The sequence below is a fragment of the Solea solea genome, chromosome 21 (assembly GCF_958295425.1).
Source record: "Solea solea chromosome 21, fSolSol10.1, whole genome shotgun sequence".
Taxonomy (NCBI): domain Eukaryota; kingdom Metazoa; phylum Chordata; class Actinopteri; order Pleuronectiformes; family Soleidae; genus Solea; species Solea solea.
This window is the reverse complement of record NC_081154.1, coordinates 17457702-17484244: the sequence shown is the minus strand read 5'-3', so window position 1 is coordinate 17484244 and position 26543 is coordinate 17457702. Positions and strand designations below refer to the sequence as shown.

Below are 26543 nucleotides of genomic sequence, written 5' to 3'. Positions count from 1 at the left end.
ATATTCAAGTTCTGCCTACAGTATAAACCCTCTGAAATGTTTGGCACTGGACGAAGCTACCACAGGAGAGGTGTTCTTCGGTTACAGTGATCATACCTTGAGTGATCAAAGATGTGAAATCCTTTTTATGCATTATTTAACTTAAAAAAAAGAATCTCAATATCTAAAGGTGAAAAATTGCAGTCTGGGAAATGTGTATGAAACAATGTTATGTTCTTTGTGATGCAGGCAGAAGAACGCCACGGAAACTTTGAGGAGAGACTACGACAAATGGAAGCTCAGCTCGAGGAGAAGAACCAAGAACTGCAGAGGGTATCACTGTTTATCTTGCTCTACTCCAGTGTTTGATTATTTATTTCAGGAATCTCATTGTACAGAAAACCAAAGTCTGTAACCTTTGACACAAACAATGGACGATGTTTCAGACGAGCTCCAGCTTTCAGGGGAGCTGAGTTCCCCTTCACTCCCCCGTAATTCCTCATAACTCCCCCATAATTTGAACCATGATGTTACAAGAGAAGAGCTATTCAAACCATGCTCTACTCTGCTACATCTTCATAATAATAATAATAATAATCATAATAATCTTTTCATGTGACCATGCTTCCTTTTAGGCAAGGCAGAGAGAGAAGATGAATGATGAACACAACAAACGTCTCTCAGACACGGTGGACAAGCTTCTGTCTGAGTCCAACGAGCGACTGCAGCTCCACCTCAAAGAAAGGATGGCAGCGCTCGAGGAGAAGGTATGGACATGATCTCATCGCTGGAGCAGTGTATGTCAGGAGCCCAGCGTGTTGAAACTAAGATTTTCTTTTTTTCTCCTGCTCTGCTAGAATGCTCTTTCAGAGGAGTTGTCCAATATGAAGAAAATCCAAGATGATCTCTTAGCCAATAAGGTATTCATTCTTTTTTAAACACAATTTACTCTCATTGTTTCTGGATGAAGAGTCAAGGACATTGGTAAAAGTCTGTAAAAATATAGGAAACACATTTGGGTCAAGAGTCACAGCTAGCATATCCATGTGAACCCCTCATGGGCTTCCTATGGGGCCTATGTTACTGAAACCATAAGCCCAGGTCCACTTAGTTCCCACTCAGTACCCAGGCTGCATTACGGCATGAAGTGGACTTGCACCATATCCTGCTTAGGTCCCATATTGTCAGCCTAAATATTACCCTTGAGGGGCCCTCATGGACATGCTAGCACAGAGCAGATGGTCTTCTGACCAGAAGGACCATGTGGTTTGATCCCCAGCTCCTCAAGTCTGCATGCCAAAGTGTCCTCGTCGGCACTCGTGTCACATCTGAAGGGTTGCAACATTTTCAAAGTCTTCTCGCACTCTTCCTTCATCACCTTTCTTCCCAATCCCTTAGGAGCAGTTGCTTGCTGAGTTGGAGCGAATACAAATAGAGCTGGATCAGCTGAGAGGCAGGACTGGCACAGGCTACTCCAGGTTAGCCACAATTAACATTTAATGAGATGTATTTATGCAGGAAAGTATATGTCCAAATAAAAATGAAATCTCCCAAGGGATCCGACAAGTACACTGTCCCTTCTCAGGGCATTTCGTTTGCTGTTTCTCATTCAGTCGCTATAAACTTTATTCAATCTTCTCGAAGAACCACTGACGTATTGCTGTGTGCATCAAAAAATGTGATTTTTAGATTCACCGTGGTTGTGTCTTGAGCGATTATGCCTTAATGCAAACAAAATCAATAAGTGAACAAAAACATCTCATTCCATCTGCCTTATTCTTGTCTGTGCCATGGAGTGGTCTCAGAGTTAAATACATGGCAATTGAGGACTTGCAAAACTACCAATGTGGTGAATATTGCTTAAATTTATGAATGATTTTTCATCTAAATCAGCTGGAGGAAATTGTATTAATTTTGTATATTTATTGTTATTATGTATTTAATTCCTCACAGGGATTTGTATGTTTACACAACTAGCGCTGTCTGCTTCGAAGACTGAGACAGCAAGACTCTCACGGGGCAGCGAGCGCAGTGCATGCTGGGAGTTGTTGTCGTTCATCTACATGAGCCAAAATTTTACATTATTACAAATTATTTTTCTGCCAAGAAGACACTTGCTTCAAATATTATTTCACATTTCTACTACATAGATGACCCAGTTTTAATAGACATTCATCTTTCCAACAGTGAAATCTACCTTTAAATTGGAAAAAAATGACACCAGAGTGGTGTAGTTCCAGGTGCGTTCAGCCCTATGACCACCAGACTGAACTAATTACATGTGATTATTTTTTTTGTCGTCTCAGAAATGTTGTTCCATTTGTGGTCAGTCAGTCAGTCATCATCTACCGCTTTATCCTCCATCAGAGGGTCGCGGGGGGTGCTGTGCCAATCTCAGCTACATCGGGCGATAGGCGGGGTACACCCTGGACAGTTCGCCAGTCCATCGCAGGGCCACACACAGATAGAGACAAACAACCATTCACTCTCACACTCACTCCTATGGTCAATTTGGAGTGTCCAATTTACCTATCCCCACATTGCATGTTTTTGGACTGTGGGGGGAAGCCGGAGTACCCGGAGAGAACCCACGCACACACGGGGAGAACATGCAAACTCCATGCAGAAAGGCCCTTGCTCCAACCGGGGCTCGAACCCGGGTCTTCTCGCTGCAAGGCGAGAGTGCTAACCAATACACCACCGTGTGGCCCTCCTTATCCATTTGTGGTAATAAAGCAAAATAAAGTAAATACATCAGGTTTTTCAATTAAGGATCATTGAAAATATGTTTTAAAAGAAAATTGTGCATCAAGAAACGTACATAATGTGTTACATAGAGATTCCGACTAATAATATTTACATAATCTTAAATGGATGTGAGTTGTATTTTTATTTCCAGAGAGATGACGGCATCATTTTCAAGTACGGTGACATAACAAATGAATTCTGGATCTAACCATAGGGCTGGCAGCGTGAGTTCACTTCCCTCCACCCTCTTCCGAAGATCTCTTCCAGGGAGCTCATCGGAGCTGCGCTACCCCCAGGGCGGAGGCTCGCTCCCGTCCGGCTACAGCAACTCCACCAGTGGGGTGGTGGTCAGGCGGGCGCACCGCGGCCGATGGGGGCCTTCTAGAGATGATAATAACAAGGTGCTGAGCTCAAGCTGAAATAATGTTGGACTGCTGATGAAACTGTGTTTAGGATGACCTCATGCCCTTTTTCCCCTCATTTCAGTATGGAGAGTGGGACAGTGGGACAATGATTGTTCCCGGGTATGATGGTGGTGTGGACGGAGGCTGCTCGGATGATGAGGAGGACAGGGAGACTCTGTTCGGATCGGAGCTTCTCTCTCCCAGCGGACAGACAGACGTACAGACTTTGGCCATCATGCTACAGGAACAACTGGAGGCCATTAACAAGGAGATCAAGTAAGTTCTGTTACAGCAAGAGCAGGGGTGTCAAACTCAAATGACTTGGGGGCAAACAAGCGTATGATCGAGGGGGCCGGACTAGAGGAAAAAAGTGTTCATAATACAATATTCCGATCATGATATTGGTGATATGGTGATATTTCACAGAATTTCAAAGTAAAAGTGTTTGTTTTGTTATGGAATGATGTAATCAGTAAATAATAACATGGATAACTATCATTAAAACACCAAGGAAGCTTTTATTTTTTTTATTTGTGCATTAAAAAAAAACATGAATAGAAATAAAAAAAATGACTAAAGATGAATAATTTCAGTCGAAGCTGATTCAGTGGATAAAATATTTGAGTGCTTGGAAAAATAGCAGAAATGGTGGTAAGATGAGGTATTTGTGTGTGTGTATCAACCCAGCCGTCTATTTACATCCTCAGGTTGCATCTTCTTATCATTCTGTGGTTACCCGGGCTCCTGCTTATGTCAGCGAAGGAACTCCCAAAAACACAGTGGATGGGAAACCTGTGTTGGTGCAATCCACTTGAACTCATTGGCTGCCAATGACGTCTATAGACGTCAATTCAAATACAACCGTTCACTGCCAATGACGTCTGATGAAAGGAGAGAGTCGACTCTTTCTTTTGGTAGTTTTGGTGTTTACATAGTCATAGAACACACTGTTTTGTCAAAATGCTGTAAAACGTTTGGCAGTTCTGTGCTGCCTCTTTAAAGGCAGTGTAAAGCACATGCACAGTTTCTCCTCCTCCCACATTATTAAATGTCCTTTAAGCAGTTTCTCTCCTACGTTCTGTTCAGGATTTTCTTTGGCATATCTAAAAATGTGGAGCCATAGCGTGTTTTATCCACACACTCGTGAGTTACTGCACTTGCCTTTAGTCACCCACAGAACTTAAAGAACTGTTGGTCTTACAAAATGACCCTGATGAAATTGTGGAAAAGATCCAAGAGCCTGAGATATTCAAGTCATGACCCAAAATCCTTTTTTTTTCGTCAATAAAGTTTTTGAATTCAATTGTATTAGTTTGATGCCGATTCAAGCACTTTCTTTTCCTCGTCTCTCAGGCTCATTCAAGAGGAAAAGGAGAGCACAGAGCTGAGGGCAGAGGAGATTGAGAGTCGGGTCAGCAGCGTGGCCCTTGACGCCCCGTCTCTTCCCCCCTCCTCACTGGGAGGACGGGATAGCATTAGTCGGGGTTACATGACTCCCTCCATCACCTCCTCCACGTTGGCATCTCCTTCACCTCCCAGTTCAGGACATTCCACCCCACGTCTGCCACACTCTCCTGCCAGAGAGACTGACAGACAGGTATGCAGTCATCACAGGTGTCAAAGCTGTGAGATGGGTTTATTCGTTTCATAAACAAAAGTATAAATGTACTGAATGTTTTACACCCTGCAGAATAGCAAAGATGGCGAAGAGTGCAGAGCACTCGCCCTGGTTGACTCCACGCCGCCCGCTGTCCCTCGAGCTCTGCGATTGGACCGGATGACACACACTCACCCCGGGGCGGGCCTGGATGACCACCGGGAATTTCGCAGGTACTGCAGACCACTTAGCTCCTCCCCACATGTAAGTGTAGTGTGTATGGATTCTTGGTGAGTTAGAGGGGGTGGGATGAAGTGTGAGGGCTAACTGACCCTCCAAAAACAGATTTTCCAGGGGCCAACTTCACTCGTATGGTTATGAGAGTTTTCCTAGACTAACCTAGCTAACATTTGTTAGCATGTTGTGTAGATTTGCGAACACTACTTGTTTGCAGTCCCTTAAACTGGTCCACCACTATTCCCAGGCATTAAAGGCATGTACTGACATGCACCACTTAGCTGCAGTTAATCCTAGCTAGCCTAGCCTGGTTAACGCCAGACTGCATCATGCTCAATATTGAGTATTAATCTGGAAAGGGTGTAGTCAACTCCAAATTCCAATAGGCGTGACCAACAAATGTACAGGTAGATCAAAATGCCTCAGTACGCAATCGGACCAGTGATCCAGGTGATGTATGCAGAGTGACGGAAAAGTGTTGTCGTCGTAGTTTTCTAGCAGTGATGTGTATCCAGTAACGACTTCTGCCCGGGGGAGCTCCGTGGAGTGGCAGATTCGCTTAAAATGGAAGCAACAGCCGTATTGAAAGACAAGCTGCTCTTCGGTGGCCTGCATGTTGGATGTATTCAACAACTGCTAGATGTCATTTCTCTGTTGTCATGGTTGGTGTTAATCCCACTTCTAGCATGCCAGGGGGAAAGACACGTTTACAATTGGTTCCCTTTTTCTGTACTTGACCAAAACAGAGTCCTTGCAAAAACCACATCACTGGCAGATTCGGCTGGGTTCGCCCAGGCTCCCTAGAGCCCATACATGTGATATAATAACAACTGATGGTGGCATTTTTGGGGGAGCTGTTTGTTTTTTGACAGTGGCATGTTGAATCTCCTACAAAAACATGTCACATCTGCTTGTGTGATGAAGTGTCTTTAAGCCACGATTGGTAAAAATTACAAATGGGTTTTGCCTCACTGACTTTGTTTTGATCATCCTGATTTTTCTTCTCACTGTGTGTCTAGTCTGTCTGCTGATGGTGCCATAACTGCTAGTCAGGATTCCCTCCACAAAGCCAGCAAAAAGAAGAGCATCAAGTCATCAATCGGTCGTCTCTTTGGCAAAAAGGAAAAGGGAAGAATTGGTGCATCAGGGCGCGAGTCCACCTCACTGGGTTAGTAAAGGAATTGCAAACAAAAAAGCTGAGAGGTGTATTACTGTATGTTAAAAGTAATCAACCTCTGACCTTTCGTACAGCCTCCACACCATCTGATGACCTGGGTTCAGCTGATCCTCTGGGTCTGGCCAAACTTGGGACTGGAACAGTGGAAAAGGACCGTCGCTGCAAAAAGAAGTGAGATCATCCCACACACTTCTTATTTTTTACAGAGATCTTTCAAAGACACAATCTTTATAAGAGGACGAGTGCAGTGCCTGTTCTCTTACACTTCTTTAGTAAGTCGCCCACCAAGTTTGAAGCTTGTCAAGCAAACCTTTAGACACTTATGCGATTAAAGGCAGACAGAGACGGTTGTAGTGAGAAGGGGTGAGTGGAGGTCGGGCGGTCATGATTATTAACAAAGTTGGAAACATCTGTAGGTTTATACGGTAACTTTATTGCAGTCTTTGATGTAGTTGTTCCAGGAGATAATCACAAAGGAATTCCTTGAATTAACATGAATTAAAGGCTCCATTTTTTACAAGGCAGAATGTAGATTTTAGCACTGATATCAGTTTAGAAAAGGCTGCATACTACACATGTTACACATGTTTTTAACTTGTTAATTACTGATAAAACAATACAGGATACAATGTACTGCACTGAGACATCTATGTTGAAGTTGATAAAGCAATGAATGTGTTAAAATTAGTCATCAAACAATAGATGCAGTGTTCAGGTGAGATATGAAGAAATGAATCTATGTCAAACATGAAATGTCCCCTCTCCTTGCCAGGCACGACCTGTTAGAGGAGGCCTGTCGTCAGGGTCTGCCCTTCGCCTCGTGGGACGGACCCACTGTGGTTACATGGCTAGAGGTATGACATGACACACTCTGCTGTGGAATGGGAAGATCAAAAGATCAAGTCAGTTCACAATGATGATATTACTGGCCCTCATGCATCAATGCTTTATTCTTTTTCTTAAATGTTCTTAAACTTTACTGAACTGTACTATGTGTTTATTGTAAAAAGACAAGTAAGTAAAATGGCATTAAAGAAAAAAGAGTAGGAGAATGCATGATGAAACAGGAGAAAACACAAGAAAATCAGTGAAGACTGAAATAGATCTTACTAAAATGAGAAAAGCATGGACCCAAAAAAGTGGAAGGATCTATGGCAAATTATATGAAGTAAAAACAATGTTAAAGTAAAAAACTACAAAATAAACTTTAGAAGAAATGTCCCAGGGTGGCTGTGGATCAGTAGAGAGAGAGTGGGAGGTCCTATAACTAGAGGGTGTACAGGTTTGAACACCAGCTCCTCCAGTCTATATGATTGTTCAACCTTTTACTTAATGATTTATGTGTTTATCAAGATTATAAAAATGTTATATACTGTGAATATGATTGTACTATACTGTACCAAATTATTGTCATTTATACTGTAAAAACAGTATGTAATAATACTTTTAGGAACAAAGTCATATCTGGGTTAAGGCCTCACAAACACAAAAGTGACATTTTTAAACATGTGTTTTTGTTATGTCATCATTCAGCGTAGCCTAAATACAAGTGTTACTGGTAAACATGTGCAACACCTTCCTTCCATTTTCCACAGCTGTGGGTTGGGATGCCAGCATGGTACGTGGCAGCATGTCGTGCCAATGTGAAGAGCGGCGCCATCATGGCCAACCTCTCGGACACAGAGATCCAGAGGGAGATAGGCATCAGCAACCCTCTGCATAGGCTCAAACTGCGTCTGGCCATTCAGGAAATGGTCTCCCTCACCAGTCCGTCAGCACCAGCAAGCACTCGCTCTGTAAGGCTCTTGATAAATTACAATGACGATGCATGACAAACACATGTATGAACAACTTTATATACAGATCCTGTAGCTGACGTCATGTAACCAAGGTGATGCACCTCAATAGATGTATATACAAAACACATCCATCCATACATTTACTGTATCCTGCACATGAGGGTCACAGGGGCACTGTGCCAATCTCAGTTGACATAGGGCCTGGACAGTTCACTAGTCCATCGCAGGGTCACCTACAGTCAATGTAGAGTGTCCAGTTTACCTAGTCCCCAACTCTGCATGTCTTTGGACTATGGGAGGAAACTGGAGAACACCACACACACACACACACACACACACACACAGGGAGAACATGCAAACTCCATACAGAAAGACCCTTGTTCCAACCGGGGCTTGAATCCAGGTCTTCTTCCTGTGAAGGAGTGCTAGCCACTACACCAACCGTGTTGCCTTAGACAACACATAAAGGCAATATTATGTCAGACAACATGTCTTTTCACCTGCTGTTGCAGAAACTCTTTTGGTTTGCAGTTAATTGGTCATGTCAATCACTGTGTTATTGTTGTAAAATAAAATGCCTCATGTACTTGTCTGTGAGCGGGATTTAACTTTTGCACCTCTCTTGAATGTCCCACTTGTAAAGTGGACTGGCCGCTGTCTGGATTTGATTATAATGTCAAATTAAAGTGAAAATTAAGGTATATGCTTGTCTTTTTGTATTCATTGTAGCTATATATTTGCTAAAATCTTGCTATAAACCTTTTATTACTTTTTTTTTTTGACAAACAGCTATTTTCCCAGTTGAAAAGCCCAGTATATACAGTATATCCAGTGTGTTTGATGATATATCGGTCAATCTGTGTGGATGTAAAGTGTGCATTGACCTTTGCCTGCCATGTTAGCGCTGTGACCAAACTGAGTCACTTGTCATCTACGCTGGCATGAAGACAGATGTATTAATGTATACAATGCTTTTTGTCATTACAGTCAACCAGTAACATTTGGATGACGCATGCTGAGATGGAGTCTCTCACTGCTGCTACTAAACCAGTAAGACTAAATATGATATATCACAGTGAATTTTCTTTTATTTGAGGATATTTATTTACTTTTGTTTGTTTATTTTGAACCTTGTTGTAGAAGTTCCTATAGAAGCATTTGATAGCATGAAATGGTTTATGTTTTGGTCTCTTAAAGTGTAACTAAACCCCCTCTAGTGAGATGACAGATTTCTGAAGAATGCCAAGAAGTGGGCTGAGAGCTGAGCGAGTGATTGGAGGAGGGAGTAGTGAAATATGACACCGTGTTGCAGACTGGGACAGAGTCTGGGACAACGGCAAACTTTGAAAGCAGTAGATGTGCAGATTTTTATCAGAAGATGTGTCATTTCAATACTCTACACTAAACAGTGGAGATTTGCATTTGGATCAGCGAATAACATTAATAGATATATCGCTATGCACTTTTTACCTTTAGGGGTTTAGTTACACTTTTAACTTGACAATATTCACAGAGTTCACACGCTGATGAGTTGTTGTTTTTTTTCTTTTTCTTTGTCTCTAATTAGGCACTTTTCCCTCACTGTTCCCTCAAAGTCTGATTTGATGTAGTGTTTTTTTCCCCACAACTACTTCTCATTCACTAACAAAACTGTCCCTCCTTCTGTCCTGTCCATTTCTTCTTCTGATTCTGTCCTGTCACTGATTCACTGTAACACACACACTCACAAACACACTTCCCTCCCACCCAACCACCCACCCACCCCGCATCTTTCTGCCTCCTCTCTCTTTCACTTTTTCTCTGCAAAGGAGCAGAAGGAGTTCAGCTGGGACCAGGTGAGTGTCTGTTAGTGTGGTGGTCAACACTAAGGGCCTCTGATCACTGATATTACAGAAGAGCTTGAGCACTCTGGTGTCAGGTTAATAGGATTTTACACAGGGCACGTTGTAAAGGGGTAATATGTAACATTCAGCTTTGTATATGTATATGTATAAATATATATACATATATATATATATATATACATATATACATATATATATATATACATATTCATTTGCAGATCTGTAAGTAGAGCTCTCCTAAGAAAAGACCATGCACTGCCCTCACAGCTTTAGTTTTGCACATTATTTCCAAAAATGACCTGTTTCCTCTCGCACCTTGAACAGCTATCTTCATGCATTTGCCTTCGTAGCTCGTTTAACTTGAACTAACTTTTAGCTTTCTGTGGTAACTTGGTTCCACAAAGTAAGAAATACTCTCTGGTGTCCCTTTACTGTCTATTCAGGAACGTAGCACACACCCATTGTGAGCCAGGGATTCCATGATCACTTCATACTTTTTGTAACGTACACACACGTACTTCCTATTTTAAAGGAAATGGCTAAATGATGACATCATGAGCACACGAAAAACTATGACCCAAGCCCAAGTGTAGCTTTATCCTGCCTCCAATCCTACAGATCCTGGCCTATGGAGACATGAACCACGAGTGGGTTGGAAATGAGTGGCTGCCCAGCCTCGGCCTGCCCCAGTACCGCTCCTACTTCATGGAGTCACTGGTGGACGCCCGCATGCTCGATCACCTCACCAAGAAAGAACTGAGGGGTCAACTGAAGATGGTGGACAGTTTCCACAGGTTTGGAAGAGAGTCGTGGTTCACTCCTGACGTTCATCCAATTATTTTATATTGCATAACAAATGCTTGATTCTTGATGTGTCACATGTGTCACTTACAGGGTCAGTCTTCACTATGGTATCATGTGCTTGAAACGCTTGAACTATGACAGGAAGGAGCTGGAGAGGAGGAGGGATGAGAGTCAGCATCAAAATCAAGGTGCGTCAGACATAATATGACCATAGCCTGCAGTATGTTTATGCATATTCCTGCAACTATATTGAATTGTAGGTTACTGTCTTTCTGTCTCCTCCCCCATAGATGTCGTGGTATGGTCCAATGAGCGAGTGATGTGTTGGGTGCAGTCAATTGGCCTGAAAGAGTATGCGGACAACCTTTTAGAGAGTGGGGTGCACGGGGCCCTTCTGGCACTAGATGACACCTTCGACTACACCGACTTGGCCCTTCTCCTGCAAATCCCCAATCAGAACACACAGGTACCCACTGTTGAGCATTTATCGCTCAGCTGTCGTCAGAAAGAATGTTTACTTCTTAAATCAATGCTCTCTAATCTCTGCTGGTCTGTCCACTGCAGGCAAGGCAGGTCCTAGAGAAGGAGTACAACTCCCTCATCTCCATGGGAACAGAGAGAAGGCCAGATGAGGTATGACAAACCAGACCATCAGTCTAAATCTGTCAGTCTTGCAGGAGCAAGGAGTGTCATTCGTAATCACCCCAGCTAAGACTGTTTAAGTTGTCAATAAAGACTTTGATCCAAAGCTTTGTTAAATGGATAGCTCAGGTTATTGATATGAGGTACAGACACAGTCAGTGACGACTACACTCTACACGCTCCCTGCAATGAGAACCAGCTTGTGATGTGGATGCTTGCCCACAAAAGGAAAAACTGGTTTTCGCCATTTAACAAAAGGCTCACCTAAAAATAATATACATCAGCTTAAATCTACAAAAGGTTAAGAATATATTCGCTACATCTGACTATTAGACAACCATTTTTGACTGGAAAAGTTTGTGTTTTGTGTGTCACAGCTGAGCAGGTAAGGTGGAAGAAGTGCATGGTGTGAGTAAAGTGAGGCGGCTTCAGCACCAAGGCTGAACACCAAGAAACACCCATGCAAAATGTATGTTTTTGGTGTAAAATTAAAATAAACCTGGACATTCAGCAGCAATTCACAACGGTATCTTGATTCCTAGATAACTCTAGATCCTCTCTCAATTTCATTTTGTTGTTGGATTGTTGTTCTGCCAAAGTGATTCAGCTGTGTGTACAACAGCGCTTATTGTTTACCTTACACAGGAAATAATTGAGATCATTCATTCATTTTAAACAATGATGTCTCCACAGGATGGAACAAAAACATTTACTCGATCTCCATCCTGGAGGAAGATGTTCAGGGAGAAGGACCTCCGGGGCGTGACCTCTGACTCCTCAGAAACATTACCTGCCAACTTCCGTGCCTCCGCCATCTCGACTCCCTCTGTCACCCTGAGAAAAGTCCAGAGTGAAGGTGAGGAGATGAAGTTCCCAGCAGCACAGTGACAGCACATGGCTGAGGCTGGTTCTCAGCACAGCCATGTGCTTCATGCAATCGCTCTGAAATCGCTCTTTAACATTTTGTGTAATTTGAGTTGTTGAGTTGAAATGTCAGTGTGTGTGTATTGTTCTGGGGATTCTCAAGCACCACAGACACGTACTCACAAAGTATGTGGTGCAAGAGAAGGAAAACATCATCTTGGATGGTGTGAAGCGGAAATGATACAGGGAATGCAGGGATTCCCGTACACTGATTCATTATGTGCAATTGTGTATTTGTTGAGAAGGCTGATGAAATTCAATGTTAACACTTTTTGAAGTGGTGCTTCAGGCAAATTCAGTGAGTCATTCAGGGTAAAATAGCACTCACCCTGTGTGTGTGTGTGTGTGTGTGTGTGTGCATGCGCACGCATGTCAGACACAGGTCTTAAAATCAAATCATAAACAGACTGTTTGACAGACTTGTGTCTTAAAACCAAAAAAAAGTCAAGTTAACAAAAGTATCTCGGTGATAATCTGGTACCAGGTACTATTTTTAGTACCTGCTCCGGCGAGATTCCAAGCGTGCTTAAGTAGGTACTATGCGATGATTGTTCAGACTGCCGGCCGCTGACTGGCCAGAGTCCCATCACAGGAAGAGACGTCCCACGCAGAAATGTCCCACACACACAAGCCAAACAGCGCCGAACTGTAGATCACTTAAAACTACTTAACAATCCTAAAAACGTGGATTAATCTCCAACAACTACAGAAGTCTGGTGTAAAGTCACTAGTCACTGGTGTGTGTGTCGTGTATAAAACAAAGTCACCGCAGTTTCACTCAGCCGTGCAACGATGACTCCGCCCACGTTAAGTAGGTACTTTTTTGTAGTGGCGATGCAACCTTATCGTGGCGCGTCGTTTGAAGTGGGCGTGGTTAATGCAGAAATGTCGTTTTTCCCTATGAGGACTTCCCAGGAGTTCTGCACTTGAGTTTCGCATGACTTTGTTCTTGTTCTTGCCACCTCGAGAAAGGGAACACATTTCTCTGTTCTTGCAGAGTATGTACAGGCCTTAACTGCGAATAATAAATGTGCAACCTTTCAGTTCTGAGTAATTAATTGACAGAACCATGACTGTAACCACTATCAGTTTGGGTAATGGTTGCACTGTGTAATTCCATTCTTACAATTTTAGAGTTTGTTTAATTGGCACCTACACACCAATTAGTGGTCACAAATTTGACCTCTGTATTTAAGCAAATTATTTTTTAAACACCAGTAGTGACCTAGAGCTGAAACAATTAATCGATTAATCGATTACTAAATTAATCAACAACTACTTTGATAATCAATTAATCCGTTTTTTCAAGATTAAAATTAGATTTCCGATTGTTTAAGCTTCTTAAATGTGAATATTTTCTTAATTTCTTTGCTCTGGATAACAAAGAAATCATTAAAAGTGAATCATTTTGGTTTGTGGACAAAACAAGACATTTGAAAACATCATCATTTCCAGGTTTGACGCACACTGATCAACATTTTTTAAGGTTTTCTGATATTTTATGGACCAAACGATTCTTCGAGAAAATAATGGACAGATTAATCGATTCTGAAAATAATCGTTAGTTACAGCTCTATAGTGAACAAACCATGCACAGGAGCGGTGGGCAGCACTTACCTCCACCTGGGGAGTGACGGGTGTTGGGTACCTTGCTCAGGGGCACTCCAGCCTTTGACCTGTCCCAGGATTTGAATCAACAATGTTGGTTGTTGGTCTCAAAATATCTTAGTCACAAACTTGAGAAGTTGGGATAGGACAAAATAGCAATACGCTACTGTATACAGTATACAGTGTCATCGTCCTGACTCGTGAGATCGATGTTTTCATTTTAAAAATATGGCATTTCACCACTTTGACTCACCAGCGTCATTACATAGGGCAGCGTATCACAGGAACTAGTGAAGGTGAACTGTTGGCCGCAGAAAATCTGCATTCACACTGGACGCGACAAAGTCAATCCATGGCGCGATTTTCGCACACATCGCGTCTGTCGCTCCAGTTGGAATTTTTCAACTTTGGTGAAAAACCGGATGATATGACGGCCTATCAGTATTAAGATTCTCCGGATGATATCACGTACTTGCCAACGGTCAGGCTCTGCTCATATTGGAGGGGGAAACCATTGTGAAATAGAATTGATATAAACCAGAATATGTCAAATTCCTAGAAGAGGATTCAGCCGTCACACTGACTAACGCCTTTTCTCTCTTTCAGTGAACTCCGGTCAGAGAGGAGAGTCGGGCTCCGTGAGAACATATTCCTGCTAAAAGATAAGCACACCAGGTGAGAAAAGCTCCCTCACTCGAGAGTGACTGTAGCTGACGATAAAAATAGCTTGTGTGAACAGCACATGTAAAGGATGCATCTCAGCAAGAGCTATTGGGGGTTCATCAAGTGTGTTTTCCTTTCCATTTTTTCCAACACTTTGTTTATTGATTACTATAAACACACACTCAAACACTCCTCAAAGCCCCCAACAGTCTCAGCAAAAAAAAGGAACAAAACAAAATGTAAAATATATATATATATATATATATATATATATATATGTATATATACATACGTTTTCACGCTTTAGTAACATGACAATAGTAACTCGTTCTCACGCCTTAGTAATGCATGGCTACGTCATAAGTAACTCGTTCTTATGGCTTAGTAATACAACAATAGTAACTCTTTCTCACGCCTTAGTAACATGACAATAGTAACTCTTTCTCACGCCTTAGTAACACGACAATAGTAACCCTTTACTCACGCCTTAGTAACACGACAATAGTAACTCGTTCTCACGCCTTAGTAACACGACAATAGTAACTCGTTCTCACGCCTTAGTAACACGACAATAGTAACTCTTTCTCACGCCTTAGTAACACGACAATAGTAACTCATTCTCACGCCTTAGTAACACGACAATAGTAACTCGTTCTCACGCCTTAGTAACACGACAATAGTAACTCTTTCTCACGCCTTAGTAACACGACAATAGTAACTCGTTCTCATGCCTTAGTAACACGACAATAGTAACTCTTTCTCACGCCTTAGTAACACGACAATAGTAACACTTTCTCACGCCTTAGTAACATGACAATAGTAACACTTTCTCACGCCTTAGTAACACGACAATAGTAACTCTTTCTCACGCCTTAGTAACACGACAATAGTAACTCGTTTTCACGCCTTAGTAACACGACAATAGTAACTCGTTCTCATGCCTTAGTAACACGACAATAGTAACTCTTTCTCATGCCTTAGTAACACGACAATAGTAACTCGTCCTCACACCTTAGTAACACGACAATAGTCACACTTTCTCACAGCCTTAGTAACACGACAATAGTAACACTTTCTCACGCCTTAGTAACATGACAATAGTAACACTTTCTCACGCCTTAGTAACACGACAATACTAACTCTTTCTCACGCCTTAGTAACACGACAATAGTAACTCGTTTTCACGCCTTAGTAACACGACAATAGTAACTCGTTCTCATGCCTTAGTAACACGACAATAGTAACTCGTCCTCACACCTTAGTAACACGACAATAGTAACACTTTCTCACAGCCTTAGTAACACGACAATAGTAACTTGTTCTCACACCTTAGTAACACGACAATAGTAACTTGTTCTCATGCCTTAGTAACACAACAATAGTAACTTGTTCTCACGCCTTAGTAACACGACAATAGTAACTCGTTCTCACGCCTTAGTAACACGCGGCCATGACATAACTCACAAATGAATTCTTCAACTTTACCTTTTTACTATGTATGCTAATTTTTCTAATCCTAAAGTGCAGGGTGTGTGTTTTCCATTTTTTTCTCCAGACCCACACCTCTATCCTAAAGCACGGGGAAGGAAGAGGGGAAAAAAGTGAGGATCAAAATCAAAAGTGGACACTACAACGTTCAAGCCTCGAAGAATCAAAGACACTTGAGTGAATGAGTGGTGAAAAGATCAAAAGATAATGAGTGAATGTTTGTTAATTCATGTCTCTCTCTCTCCATTTTGATCCATAGTTGTGGCATGATGCTGTTTGATTCTGTAGAAAGTGACCATTGCCTGTTGTGAATTCATCTTCTGTTTCTGAGTGTGACATGGCAATATTGACATGAGAGAATTTATGGGTTTTGTTTGTTTGTTTGTTTTTTACACTGGGAAATGCATTCCTGCTCAGATCAAGAAGAGAATTGTACCCTCACACATCCTTCCAGGTGTTTGTACTGAGAAGAGAACACACTTAGTGACATGACAGTAAGACAGCGGGAGCGTTAGCTTTCAGAGGACAGGATGTAAGTGTATAAAGGATAAATTTATTGTATGTTCCCAAGCCATAACAGACATGAGATGCACAAATGTGAATAGGTCTGACGATGAGACAGTTAGCAAAGTGCTTTACGACAAAATCCTGTTCAAAGTGGTGGAAAAAAAAGATTGAAGCATTTGTTTCAATATGCATGCCAAAATCCATTCTAGAGTGAACGTCATGATATCGATCACCTACTGATGTGAACAGCTCGGGTCAGGAGTTTGTAAAATGTGTGTGTTTTATTTTGATCTTTTTTTTTGTATGATAACTGCTAGTGTATGTATGTACAGTATGTATGTGTGTGTGTGTGTGTGTGTGTGTGTGTGTGTGTGTATTAAACTGTACGTTCATTTCATACTTAGTTTTACGACGGTTTAAATGATTTTATTTCAGTTTGACAGAGAAAAAAAAACAACGTTTTAATTTATGGACATTTAAGATATGATACTTGTATGTGTATATTTCGAGGAAAAACAAAACAAATTGTGATTTGAATTCATATTAATGGAGAGTAGTGATGATAATTGAATATGATATGATAATAATGATAATGATTGTAAAAGCTGTAATTAAAAAAAAAAAACATACCTGTACAATGCTGCCGAAGAGGTTGTTTGACGGTTTACCCTCACAATGACACTCACAGGTGAATTTTCCTTTTAACTATCATGTCATTATGTTCATACTGTCACTGACTACGCTAGGCAAACTAAATCAAATGTACGAGCCATCTTAAAAAGACACGCACATGTAAAATGTGTCAAACTGCAGCCATTAGTGTTTAAAAATTGGTTTTGCAATACCAATTTTTAAACATCGAATATTGTTGGTTGCCAGGAAGTTACTGTGTTTATGCACATGCACATATTCACAGTGTTGGAATTACACCGTGACATTAGGGGGACCATTTTTTATTCGGAAGCTGCCTGCTGTTTGGCTACTGAGTTTTGGAGTGACAGCTCAGTGGGTTTGGGGTCGCACGAGTTCCACACGGACATCGACTTCACACCTCTTTCACACGCTGCTGACACAATGTGGGGGATTAAGTGTTGCCCAAGGACGACAGGTGATGCCACTTCATGTGTAACAATGCTCTCAAATGTCCGTTTAAAACTGGATTTGGTTTCATTGACTATCACATTCGCGCCAGTTTTACCTCAGTAATTACAGAGGGTTGACTTGTGACAGGGCTACAACTAAGGATTTATTTTTCATTATCAAATTATCTGTTAATTCATTAATTCATTAATTAGTGAATTCATTGTTTGTTCCATAAAAAGACAGAAAATGTTGAAAAATGTCAATCAATGTTTGCCAGACACTAAAATGATGATCCACAAACTAAAATTATTCAGTTTCATTGATTCCTTAGTTCTACGGAGCAATGAAACCAAAAAGTATTCACATTTCAGAAGCTGAAAAATAACAGTTTAATATTATTTGTTGGATTTCATCAACAGAGCTTTATTATTATTATTATTATTATTATTATTATTATTATCATTATTATTATTGTTATTATTATTATGATATACTACTACTACCACAACTACTACTAATAATAATAATAACAATAATAATAATAATAATAATTAAAGCTGCAAGCAGCGTTGTACGGGACCTCGCGGCCGCCACCCTCTACCGGCATGTCATGTATAACGTGGGCTCTGGCCGGGTTACTCATCTCGCATGTGAGGTTTAGTGCAGATTGGTCGACGTATGGCAATGTTACAGGTCACTTCCTGTTTTGGGCGACCTACTTCCTGTTTGCAGGTGATGTCTTACAGACGTGTTCAGGGAGGGCCCATGATCTCACATATCAAGTTTCAGGTTGATTGGTCAATGTATGGGCAAATGACAGGGCACTTCCTGTTTCGGGTGACCTACTTCCTGTGTGCAGGTGATGTCTTACAGACGTGTTCAGGGCAGGCCCTTGATCTCACATATCAAGTTTCGGGCCGATTGGTCAATGTTTGGCGGAATTAAAGGGCACTTCCTGTTTCGGGTGACCTACTTCCTGTGTGCAGCTGATGTCTTGCAGACGTGTTCAGGGCAGGCCCTTCGTCTCACATATCAAGTTTGGAGCCGATTGGTCAATGTATGGGCAAATGACAGGGCACTTCCTGTTTCAGACGATCTACTTCCTGTGTGCAGGTGATGTCTTGCGGATGTGTTCAGGGCGGGCCCATGGTCTCACATATCAAGTTTGGAGCCAATCGGTCAATTTTTGGGCGAGTTACAGGGCACTTCCTGTTTAGCGGCGAAACGCGTAAATCAAAATGGCCGACATGGCGTTGGGGTCAAGTTCGCATTCGTAGACGTGTTCAGGGGCGGGGTCTCGTGTCACGTATGAAGTTTCGTGCGGATAGGACAAAGTATGTCGAAGTTATAGCACACGTGTTGTTTCGTGGCGAGACGCCGAAATTCGCCAAAATTCCGATGGCTGCCGTGGCCACGCCCCTTTGAATCTGCGAAAGTTTTCTATAACTTTTGATCTTGGATGGGTTTGGAACAATTTGACGCGTTTTGCGCGTTGCTACGATGAACGCCCTCAGACAAGTTCGTTCAGTTACGAAACTTGTAAAACGCCAAGATGGACGCCAAATCCAAGATGGCCGACTTCCTGTTGAGTCGAGGTCATGGTGTCAAAAGGATTTTTTGTTCGGCTTGCGCCGAACAATCACCCCACCAAGTTTCGGGAAATTCGGTGAAACTAAATTTTGCCTGCTCCATAGGCACGTGACCTGTGGGGGCGCTACTGAGCCATTTTGCATTTTTTTTTCGCAATTCCACTATTTTATCGAATTTTTCGGCAGTTCTGATGTGCGTGCCAATTTTCGTCCGTTTTCACGCAGGTTCAGGGGGTCAAATTCGAGATCCCGTGGAGAGAAAGAAAATAATAATAATAATAATTAAAGCTGCAAGCAGCGTTGTACGGGACCTCGCGGCCGCCACCCTCTACCGGCATGTCATGTATAACGTGGGCTCTGGCCGGGTTACTTATCTCGCATGTGAAGTTTAGTGCAGATTGGTCGACGTTTGGCAATGTTACGGGTCACTTCCTGTCTGGGAAGACCTACTTCCTGTGTGCAGGTCATGGTTTGCAAACATGTTCATGGCAGGCCCTTGGTCTCACATATCAAGTTTGGGGCCAATTGGTCAATGTTTGTTGGAGTTAAAGGGCACTTCCTGTTTCTGGCGACCTACTTCCTGTGTGCAGGTGATGTCTTGCAGATGTGTTCAGGGAGGGCCCATGATCTCACATATCAAGTTTCAGGTCGATTGGTCACTGTACGGGCAAATGGCAGGGCACTTCCTGTTTCGGGCGACCTACTTCCTGTGTGCAGGTCATACTTTGCAGACGTGTTCAGGGCGGGCCCTTGGTGTCACATATGAAGTTTCGGGCCGATTGGTCAATGTTTGGTGAAGTTAAAGGGCACTTCCTGTTTCAGAGGATCTACTTCCTGTGTGCAGGTGATGTCTTGCATATGTGTTCAGGGCGGGCCCTTGGTGTCACATATGAAGTTTCGGGCCGATTGGTCAATGTTTGGTGAAGTTAAAGGGCACTTCCTGTTTCAGAGGATCTACTTCCTGTGTGCAGGTGATGTCTTGCATATGTGTTCAGGGCGGGCCCATGGTCTCACATATCAAGTTTTGGGCCAATCGGTAAATTTTTGGGCGAGTTACAGGGCACTTCCTGTTTAGCGGCGAAACGCGATAATCAAAATGGCCGACATCGTGTTGGGGTCAAGTTCGCATTCGTAGACGTGTTCAGGGGCGGGGTCTCGAGTCACGTATGAAGTTTCGTGTGGATAGGCCAAAGTATGGCGAAGTTATAGCACACGTGTTGTTTCGTGGCGAGCCGCCGAAATTCGCCAAAATTCCGATGGCTGCCGTGGCCACGCCCCTTTGAATCTGCGAAAGTTTTCTATAACTTTTGATCTTGGATGGGTTTGGAACAATTTCACGCATTTTGCGCGTTGCTACGATGAACGCCCTCAGACAAGTTCGTTCAGTTACGAAACTTGTAAAACGCCAAGATGGACGCCAAATCAAAGATGGCCGACTTCCTGTTGAGTCGAGGTCATGGTTAAAAAGGATTTTTTGTTCGGCTTGTGCCGAACAATCACCCCACCAAGTTTCGGGAAATTCGGTAAAACTAAATTTTGCCTGCTCCATAGGCAGTGACCTGTGGGGGCGCTAGTGAGCCATTTTGCATTGGTTTTTCGCAATTCCACAAATTTATCGAATTTTTCGGCAGTTCTGATGTGCGTGCCAATTTTCGTCCGTTTTCACGCTGGTTCAGGGGGTCAAATTCGAGATTCCATGCGGAGAAAAATAATAATAATAATAATAATAATAATTCCTAGAATAACAATATGTCCTCGCCCACTGCGTGGGCTCGGACCCTCCGCGCACTGTGTGAGTGCTCGGTCCTCGGTCCTTGCACACTACTGTGTTTGTGCACAGTCCTAGGTCCTTGCACACTGCTGTGTGAGTGCGCGGTTTATGTTGCTCGAATTACAATAGGTCCTCGCACACTGTGTGAGTGCTCGGTCCCTAATAATAATAATAATTCCTAGAATAACAATATGTCCTCGCCCACTGCGTGGGCTCGGACCCTCCGCGCACTGTGTGAGTGCTTGGTCCTCGGTCCTTGCACACTACTGTGTTAGTGCTCGGTCCTAGGTCCTTGCACACTGCTTTGTTAGTGCTCGGTCCATGTTGCTAGAATTACAATAGGTCCTCGCACACTGTGTGAGTGCTCGGTCCCTAATAAAAAGGATTTCCAGAAAGATATAAAAGATATTTCAAATGTTTTAAAATTTAGTCAAGCTTATTCTTTGTGGAGTAGCTCATCTTTTCCCGCAGTGATGGCGAGAAAGTGGTTCCGCTCAGTCATTGTTAAAGTCCACTTATGGTCTGCTTTTTCAACACCAGCAGTACAGTGTTTAGCTTCCAAAAAGCAAATATAGAGCAGGTTTATTCCACGTTTGAAATCACCAACTCATTTATTTGCGTTCTGTGACACTGTCCTGTGACTGACACCTGAGTAGTGCAGGGACCCACAGGAACCAATCCCCTTTACCCAGCACACATCTGTGCTATGTAACCAGCCTCTCTGGTGACTTGCACAGCTGCACTCCTGTAAACACTCACATTGTGCAAAACAAAGCAGTATAAACACCATAAATGTCCAAAAGCGGCTCGTCACTTCCTCCCATGATACATGACGCAGTTTGCTTGCGGTTGTGAAATCTGTATATTTTCTAAGTGCAAGTGTGACTGGAACATCGGCGGAAGCTGCTTATTGTTAGTGCCTGTAAATCACCTCATGTTAAGAAAAAATGTAAGGTATTATTAAAATGTAAAAATGAAAGAGGAGCATATACACAGCACACGACGAATGCAGATCACCTGACCTAATGGGAACCCCAGTGTATATGAGCAATGTCTGTTACTGTAAATAATACGGAAGAAGCCCATACATAGTTCTCTACACTTTAATGATGTAGAAATGTCTGACTCACACGTGTCTCTCTTAAAGTAAGACCTCCTTCTCCTAAGTCCTTTATAAGGACCCTCACCGCGCTCCTGTTCAGAGTTTGACTGAAATAACCTGTTTGTACAGAGCCCACTATTTTATTTTATTTTATTTTATTTATTATATTAGATTTTATTTATTTTGACTATTATTTGTTTGTTTTCCAAATGTCTCTGCAACGCAGACCTTTCCCTCACCTGTCGTCTCTGCTCCTCATCATGTCCCTTCCCCTCTCTCGGTCATTTTATCTCACTGACTCCAACCCACTTCTATCCTTCAGCAGTCACGTCAGAGAAGTCCACCTCTACACAGGTAACCTCAACTCAGATCAGTGCAAAATAGTCAAAGTTTGACGCGACCTGTGTTCCTCTCCAACCGAGTGTCTCCTCTCGTTGCAGATAACCACAGAAGAGGGATGTATCTGCAGATGACGCAGGACGGGAGAGTGTCAGGGAGTGATGTCCAGACACCTGACAGTAAGTATCATCACCGGGCATCAAATACAAAACAAAGATATTCTTAAAATATGGATAAAAAGGAGCAGACAGACATTATATGCCCCAATAAAGTGATGTGCTTAACATCTAGCGTGTTTCTCTCTTTCAACGGTCAGAAAAGTGGAGATTAATAGATATATTTCTGTGTTTTCCAGGTGTGCTGCAGCTGAAATCTGTGAAACCAGGACACATAGTCATCCAGGGACGCTCATCAGCTCTGTTCCTCTGCGTGGACAGCAAAGGCAGTTTGAGGGGACAGGTACAGTGAGCAAAGGAAGCTTAACTCTTCAAAAAGTCTTTGTCCCTTCCATAAGATAAGATAAGATAAGATAATCCTTTATTTGTCCCACAATGGGGAGATTTACAGTGTCACAGCAGCAAAGAGAGTAGAGGTAATACATAATAAAGATCTATGAATGTACAATAGAGAAGATATTGACTCTTAAGATTATAAAATTAGAATAGATGAGACAGTTTCTACATCAAATAACCAGGATATATACAGTATGAGCTTCATATTTACAGTTCCAATTTGAAAACAAAGCGCTCAGACGTGCATCTGTCGTCCCCTTCCAGAGTCACTACACAGAAGCTGACTGCACCTTCCAGGAGCTGCTGCTGGCCGACGGATACACCCGCTTCCTGTCCTCCCACCATGGATTCCCCGTGTCTCTGGCAGCGAAACATTCCCCGGGTCGACACTCGGTGCCTTTCACTCGGTTCCTGCCACTGAGGAACATCCTGACAAGAGAGGCTGTGTCAGAGGCACCGATGGGCAGCCAGAGACATTTCGACGTGGACTCGGACGACCTTTTCGGAATGGGCCTGCATTCTATGGCAAGTCCTCAGTTCTCAGTGGACAAATGAATGAATGAATGAATGTATGAATGAATGAAGTCTTTTTATTTATCAATGATATACATTATTCTAACTTATTTATTTATTTATTTATTTAATTAATTAATTATGTGTGTGTGTGTGTGTGTGTGCACGTTATTGTATGGGTGTCTCTGTGAGGACCAAAAAAACATATATACTTAAGCAAGTGAGGACATTTTGTGAAAGTGAGGACATTTTTGGCTGGTCCTCACATTCTGACACCCCTTCAAATGTCTTTTTCAGGGTTGAGACCTGGTTTTAGGCTTAGGGTTAAGCACTTAGTTGTAATGGTTAAGGTTAGGGTAAGGGGCTAGGGAATGCATTCTTTATTTATTTATTTATTTATTTATATATTTAATGAATGAACCTTTATTTTACCATTTAAAAGACCCATTGAGATGAAGACCTCTTTCATAGGAAAGGCAGCAGCACAACGTCATAGTTAATAAAAAAAAAGTGAGCTAACAGTTATGTCATTATGTCAATGAATGTCCTCACTAATTCTATACAAACATGTGTGTTCTCTGAGTGAGTGTGTGTGTGTGTGTGTGTGGTGTATTTCTATAGAAATGTACAGCCACAGGATGTGGGATTCTGTGGTTGGCGTGCTATGTTTTAGTATCTGAGGATCCCACGAAGCTGATGTTTGTACGACTTAAGTGTGTTTACGAGTCTGGAGAGACGCTTCGGAATGAACAAATGAAAAAGATAAATGCCACATAAATTCATGCAAAGACACAGCACTTATTATTATTTTTATTATTATTATTATTGTTGTTGTAAATTTTATTATTGTTATTGTTATTATTGTCATTATTATTATTATTATTATTATTATTATCATTAATAAACAAGGCCAGAAACCAGAGGCAACACTGCTGCAATGCCTTTCTGACCACATGAAACACAAGGGCTCAGAGCAGCGGCGCTCTCTAGTGGACAGACAGCAGGTCTCCTGAAACACTTGAGTGTGATGACCATCTCTGGATTAAGAGAAACAGACTTTAAAATCCTAATTTATTAAAAGGAGTAAGATGTTGTTTTCATTTTTCTTTTGACGTTATCCTTAAGTGAGAATGAGAATTAGAATCACACCGATTCATGATAGCAGCACTTATCTGCACCTGGGGAGCAATGATGGTCTGGGACCTTGCTCATGGACACTTTATCGGTCCTGGAATCTCAACCAGTTACTTTTGCATACAGTTATGGGTTACATGAATTTAAATGAACATCTAAAAATAAATGTTGTCCTTACAGGTTGTTAGAGAAACGCTGAGAGACTTATTTTTGGTTTCTCACCTGTGACCACAGCTGAAATGGGCTGGTCCCGTCCGCTGCTTCTTAGTTTGACTATTTTGAGTATTTATTTGCATACCAGCATCTCGTGAGAAGTCCTAATTAAAAGTGTTTAGGTTATCTGTCCAAGTCATTATTATGGTCCAGAATAATCATTTCCAGCAAGTGTTTTTATTTTTTACTGTTAAACAAGAACAATATCTATTAGAAGTGTTTATAGGTTTTCACTAATGTTTATTTTAGTTCTATTCACTGACTTAAGACAGCATAATAAAATGGACTTTGTGCTTGAAGTTTAAATCCTTGTTGGAAATGTTAGTGATCATCTAAATATACAACAAGTTGGTTTTTATATTTATAGTTATTTTTTAATATGAAATATATGAATTTATATTAAATGAATTTAATTTTTGAACATCAATAACATCTGGGATCTTATTTACTGAAAATGTTCCAAAATGTTCATTTGAACTGTTTGCGAGCACAGCAGAGCTTTTTAAATCCAAACTTAAAACGTGTTTATTGATTCAGAAGGTCTTGCTGTGTGTGTCTGTAAATAAAGTGCATTGCATTACATCCTGTTGTGTTTGTGTGTTTCATGACTGTATAACACAAACACCAAGTACCGGCACTTGTTCCCACTTCACACACAGCCTCAGACTGTGTAAAACAAACTGACTGGACACTTCTGCACCTTTGATGTGGAGCTGAATTGGGTCAGAAGCATGTTTTACTCACTGCTGACACACACTTAAATCCACTCTGGTTGTTTCAAAGTGCTTTACAAATAAAGTTGGATTGGAAATCTGTTCAGAATATAATCCTCTCTGGTCTCATTCATTCATTCATTCATTCATTCATTCATTTTGTACTGCTTTATGCGCTACATGAGGGCGACATCCTGGGTCTCATGTACTTTTGACCATGTTTGACACTTTAATAAAAAATAACCTCACTTCTGTGACAAGGAAACATTTTTCCCGTCACATTTACATTCTTTAAATTCCACTCTCTCTTCCTTTCACTGTCTCACACGAGGGGGAAAAAACACTTTACACCGGTGATGTCAGATAATCTCTCATGGCTCGTCACTGTGAAGTGTCACAGTGAAAATGAGCACTGTCGCAGGAAGCTGCTGCTTATAGCTGCTTATGGCAGATTAGTGGCTGCGGCAAAGGTCAGTGACACACTGACAAAAAGCCTCAGCGGTGAAACTCTGGCTATGGCTGTTTTAGTCTCTTGTTTAGTCTGTTCCGTATCCTAGCAACAACAACAAAGATGTGTTCAGGGGACACATTTACAGGGTTTACTGGTAACACGTTTACAATAAAAGTACATTAAATGACATAATGCTGTTCTGTTATAAGCATTTACTAACGGTTCGTTCGTGGAACCATTTATTCAAGTCATCCAGGTTAAGGAAGATATTGATTCATATACACATACAGTATTATTCAAGTAAAAATTACTTCATAAATGTTGAGAGTTCAGGAATAAGCATAACTAAACTAAATTTAGCATTTATTAATGTTTCCTGTGACCCTTATTGTAAAGTGGGAAACATGTTCCACAAATCTTTAGCGGTTTGCATTAATAAAGATGAACACTTTTTTTAATAAATGCTTAATTATAGTTAAGTTATGCTTATTCGGTAAACCCTTGAATAACGTATGAATAGATATGCCCTCATTAACCTGAATAACAATTTGAAATGCTAATTTCAAACATTAAACAGTTACTAAATGCATATTTACTAATGTACGGTACCCTTATTGTGAAGTGTCGCGTGATCATCATCATTCAAATTCAGTAATAATTATAAATAATTATAAATGAGCTTCTTTGGAAAAAAAAAAGGAA

The 26543-nt window shown here is 41.6% G+C and overlaps 2 protein-coding genes across 2 annotated transcripts in view; both read left to right on the top strand.

Annotated features, from left to right (window-relative positions):
* Nucleotides 1–17656, top strand: part of LOC131448708 (liprin-alpha-3-like) — a 36007-nt gene extending 18351 nt beyond the window's left edge. Inside the window, exons 12-32 of the mRNA XM_058621385.1 lie at nucleotides 229–312; nucleotides 615–746; nucleotides 837–899; nucleotides 1378–1457; nucleotides 2942–3128; nucleotides 3214–3407; nucleotides 4485–4728; nucleotides 4822–4961; nucleotides 5985–6133; nucleotides 6217–6313; nucleotides 6915–6996; nucleotides 7738–7938; nucleotides 8929–8991; nucleotides 9750–9776; nucleotides 10404–10579; nucleotides 10680–10777; nucleotides 10880–11055; nucleotides 11154–11222; nucleotides 11925–12087; nucleotides 14370–14438; nucleotides 15982–17656. Of these exons, the coding sequence (XP_058477368.1) occupies nucleotides 229–312; nucleotides 615–746; nucleotides 837–899; nucleotides 1378–1457; nucleotides 2942–3128; nucleotides 3214–3407; nucleotides 4485–4728; nucleotides 4822–4961; nucleotides 5985–6133; nucleotides 6217–6313; nucleotides 6915–6996; nucleotides 7738–7938; nucleotides 8929–8991; nucleotides 9750–9776; nucleotides 10404–10579; nucleotides 10680–10777; nucleotides 10880–11055; nucleotides 11154–11222; nucleotides 11925–12087; nucleotides 14370–14422 (2478 nt within the window). The 3' untranslated portion in view covers nucleotides 14423–14438; nucleotides 15982–17656. The remainder of the gene's footprint in view (nucleotides 1–228; nucleotides 313–614; nucleotides 747–836; nucleotides 900–1377; nucleotides 1458–2941; nucleotides 3129–3213; nucleotides 3408–4484; nucleotides 4729–4821; nucleotides 4962–5984; nucleotides 6134–6216; nucleotides 6314–6914; nucleotides 6997–7737; nucleotides 7939–8928; nucleotides 8992–9749; nucleotides 9777–10403; nucleotides 10580–10679; nucleotides 10778–10879; nucleotides 11056–11153; nucleotides 11223–11924; nucleotides 12088–14369; nucleotides 14439–15981) is intronic.
* A 3622-nt stretch (nucleotides 17657–21278) lies between these two features.
* On the top strand, nucleotides 21279–23693 carry fgf21 (fibroblast growth factor 21). Its single transcript, XM_058621369.1, has 4 exons — nucleotides 21279–22320; nucleotides 22407–22484; nucleotides 22661–22764; nucleotides 23082–23693. Exons 1-4 carry the CDS (start codon nucleotides 22176–22178, stop codon nucleotides 23370–23372), a joined length of 618 nt encoding a protein of 205 aa, XP_058477352.1. The 5' UTR covers nucleotides 21279–22175; the 3' UTR covers nucleotides 23373–23693.
* The last annotated feature ends 2850 nt before the right edge of the window (nucleotides 23694–26543 follow it).

Bases quoted from the DNA above. Each gene is read 5' to 3' on its own strand.
- fgf21 (XM_058621369.1), top strand. From the start codon at position 22,176: ATGTCTCTGCAACGCAGACCTTTCCCTCACCTGTCGTCTCTGCTCCTC. The intron at 22,485-22,660 runs GTAAGTATCATC...TGTGTTTTCCAG, and splicing joins TGATGTCCAGACACCTGACA to GTGTGCTGCAGCTGAAATCT. The intron at 22,765-23,081 runs GTACAGTGAGCA...GTCCCCTTCCAG, and splicing joins AAGGCAGTTTGAGGGGACAG to AGTCACTACACAGAAGCTGA.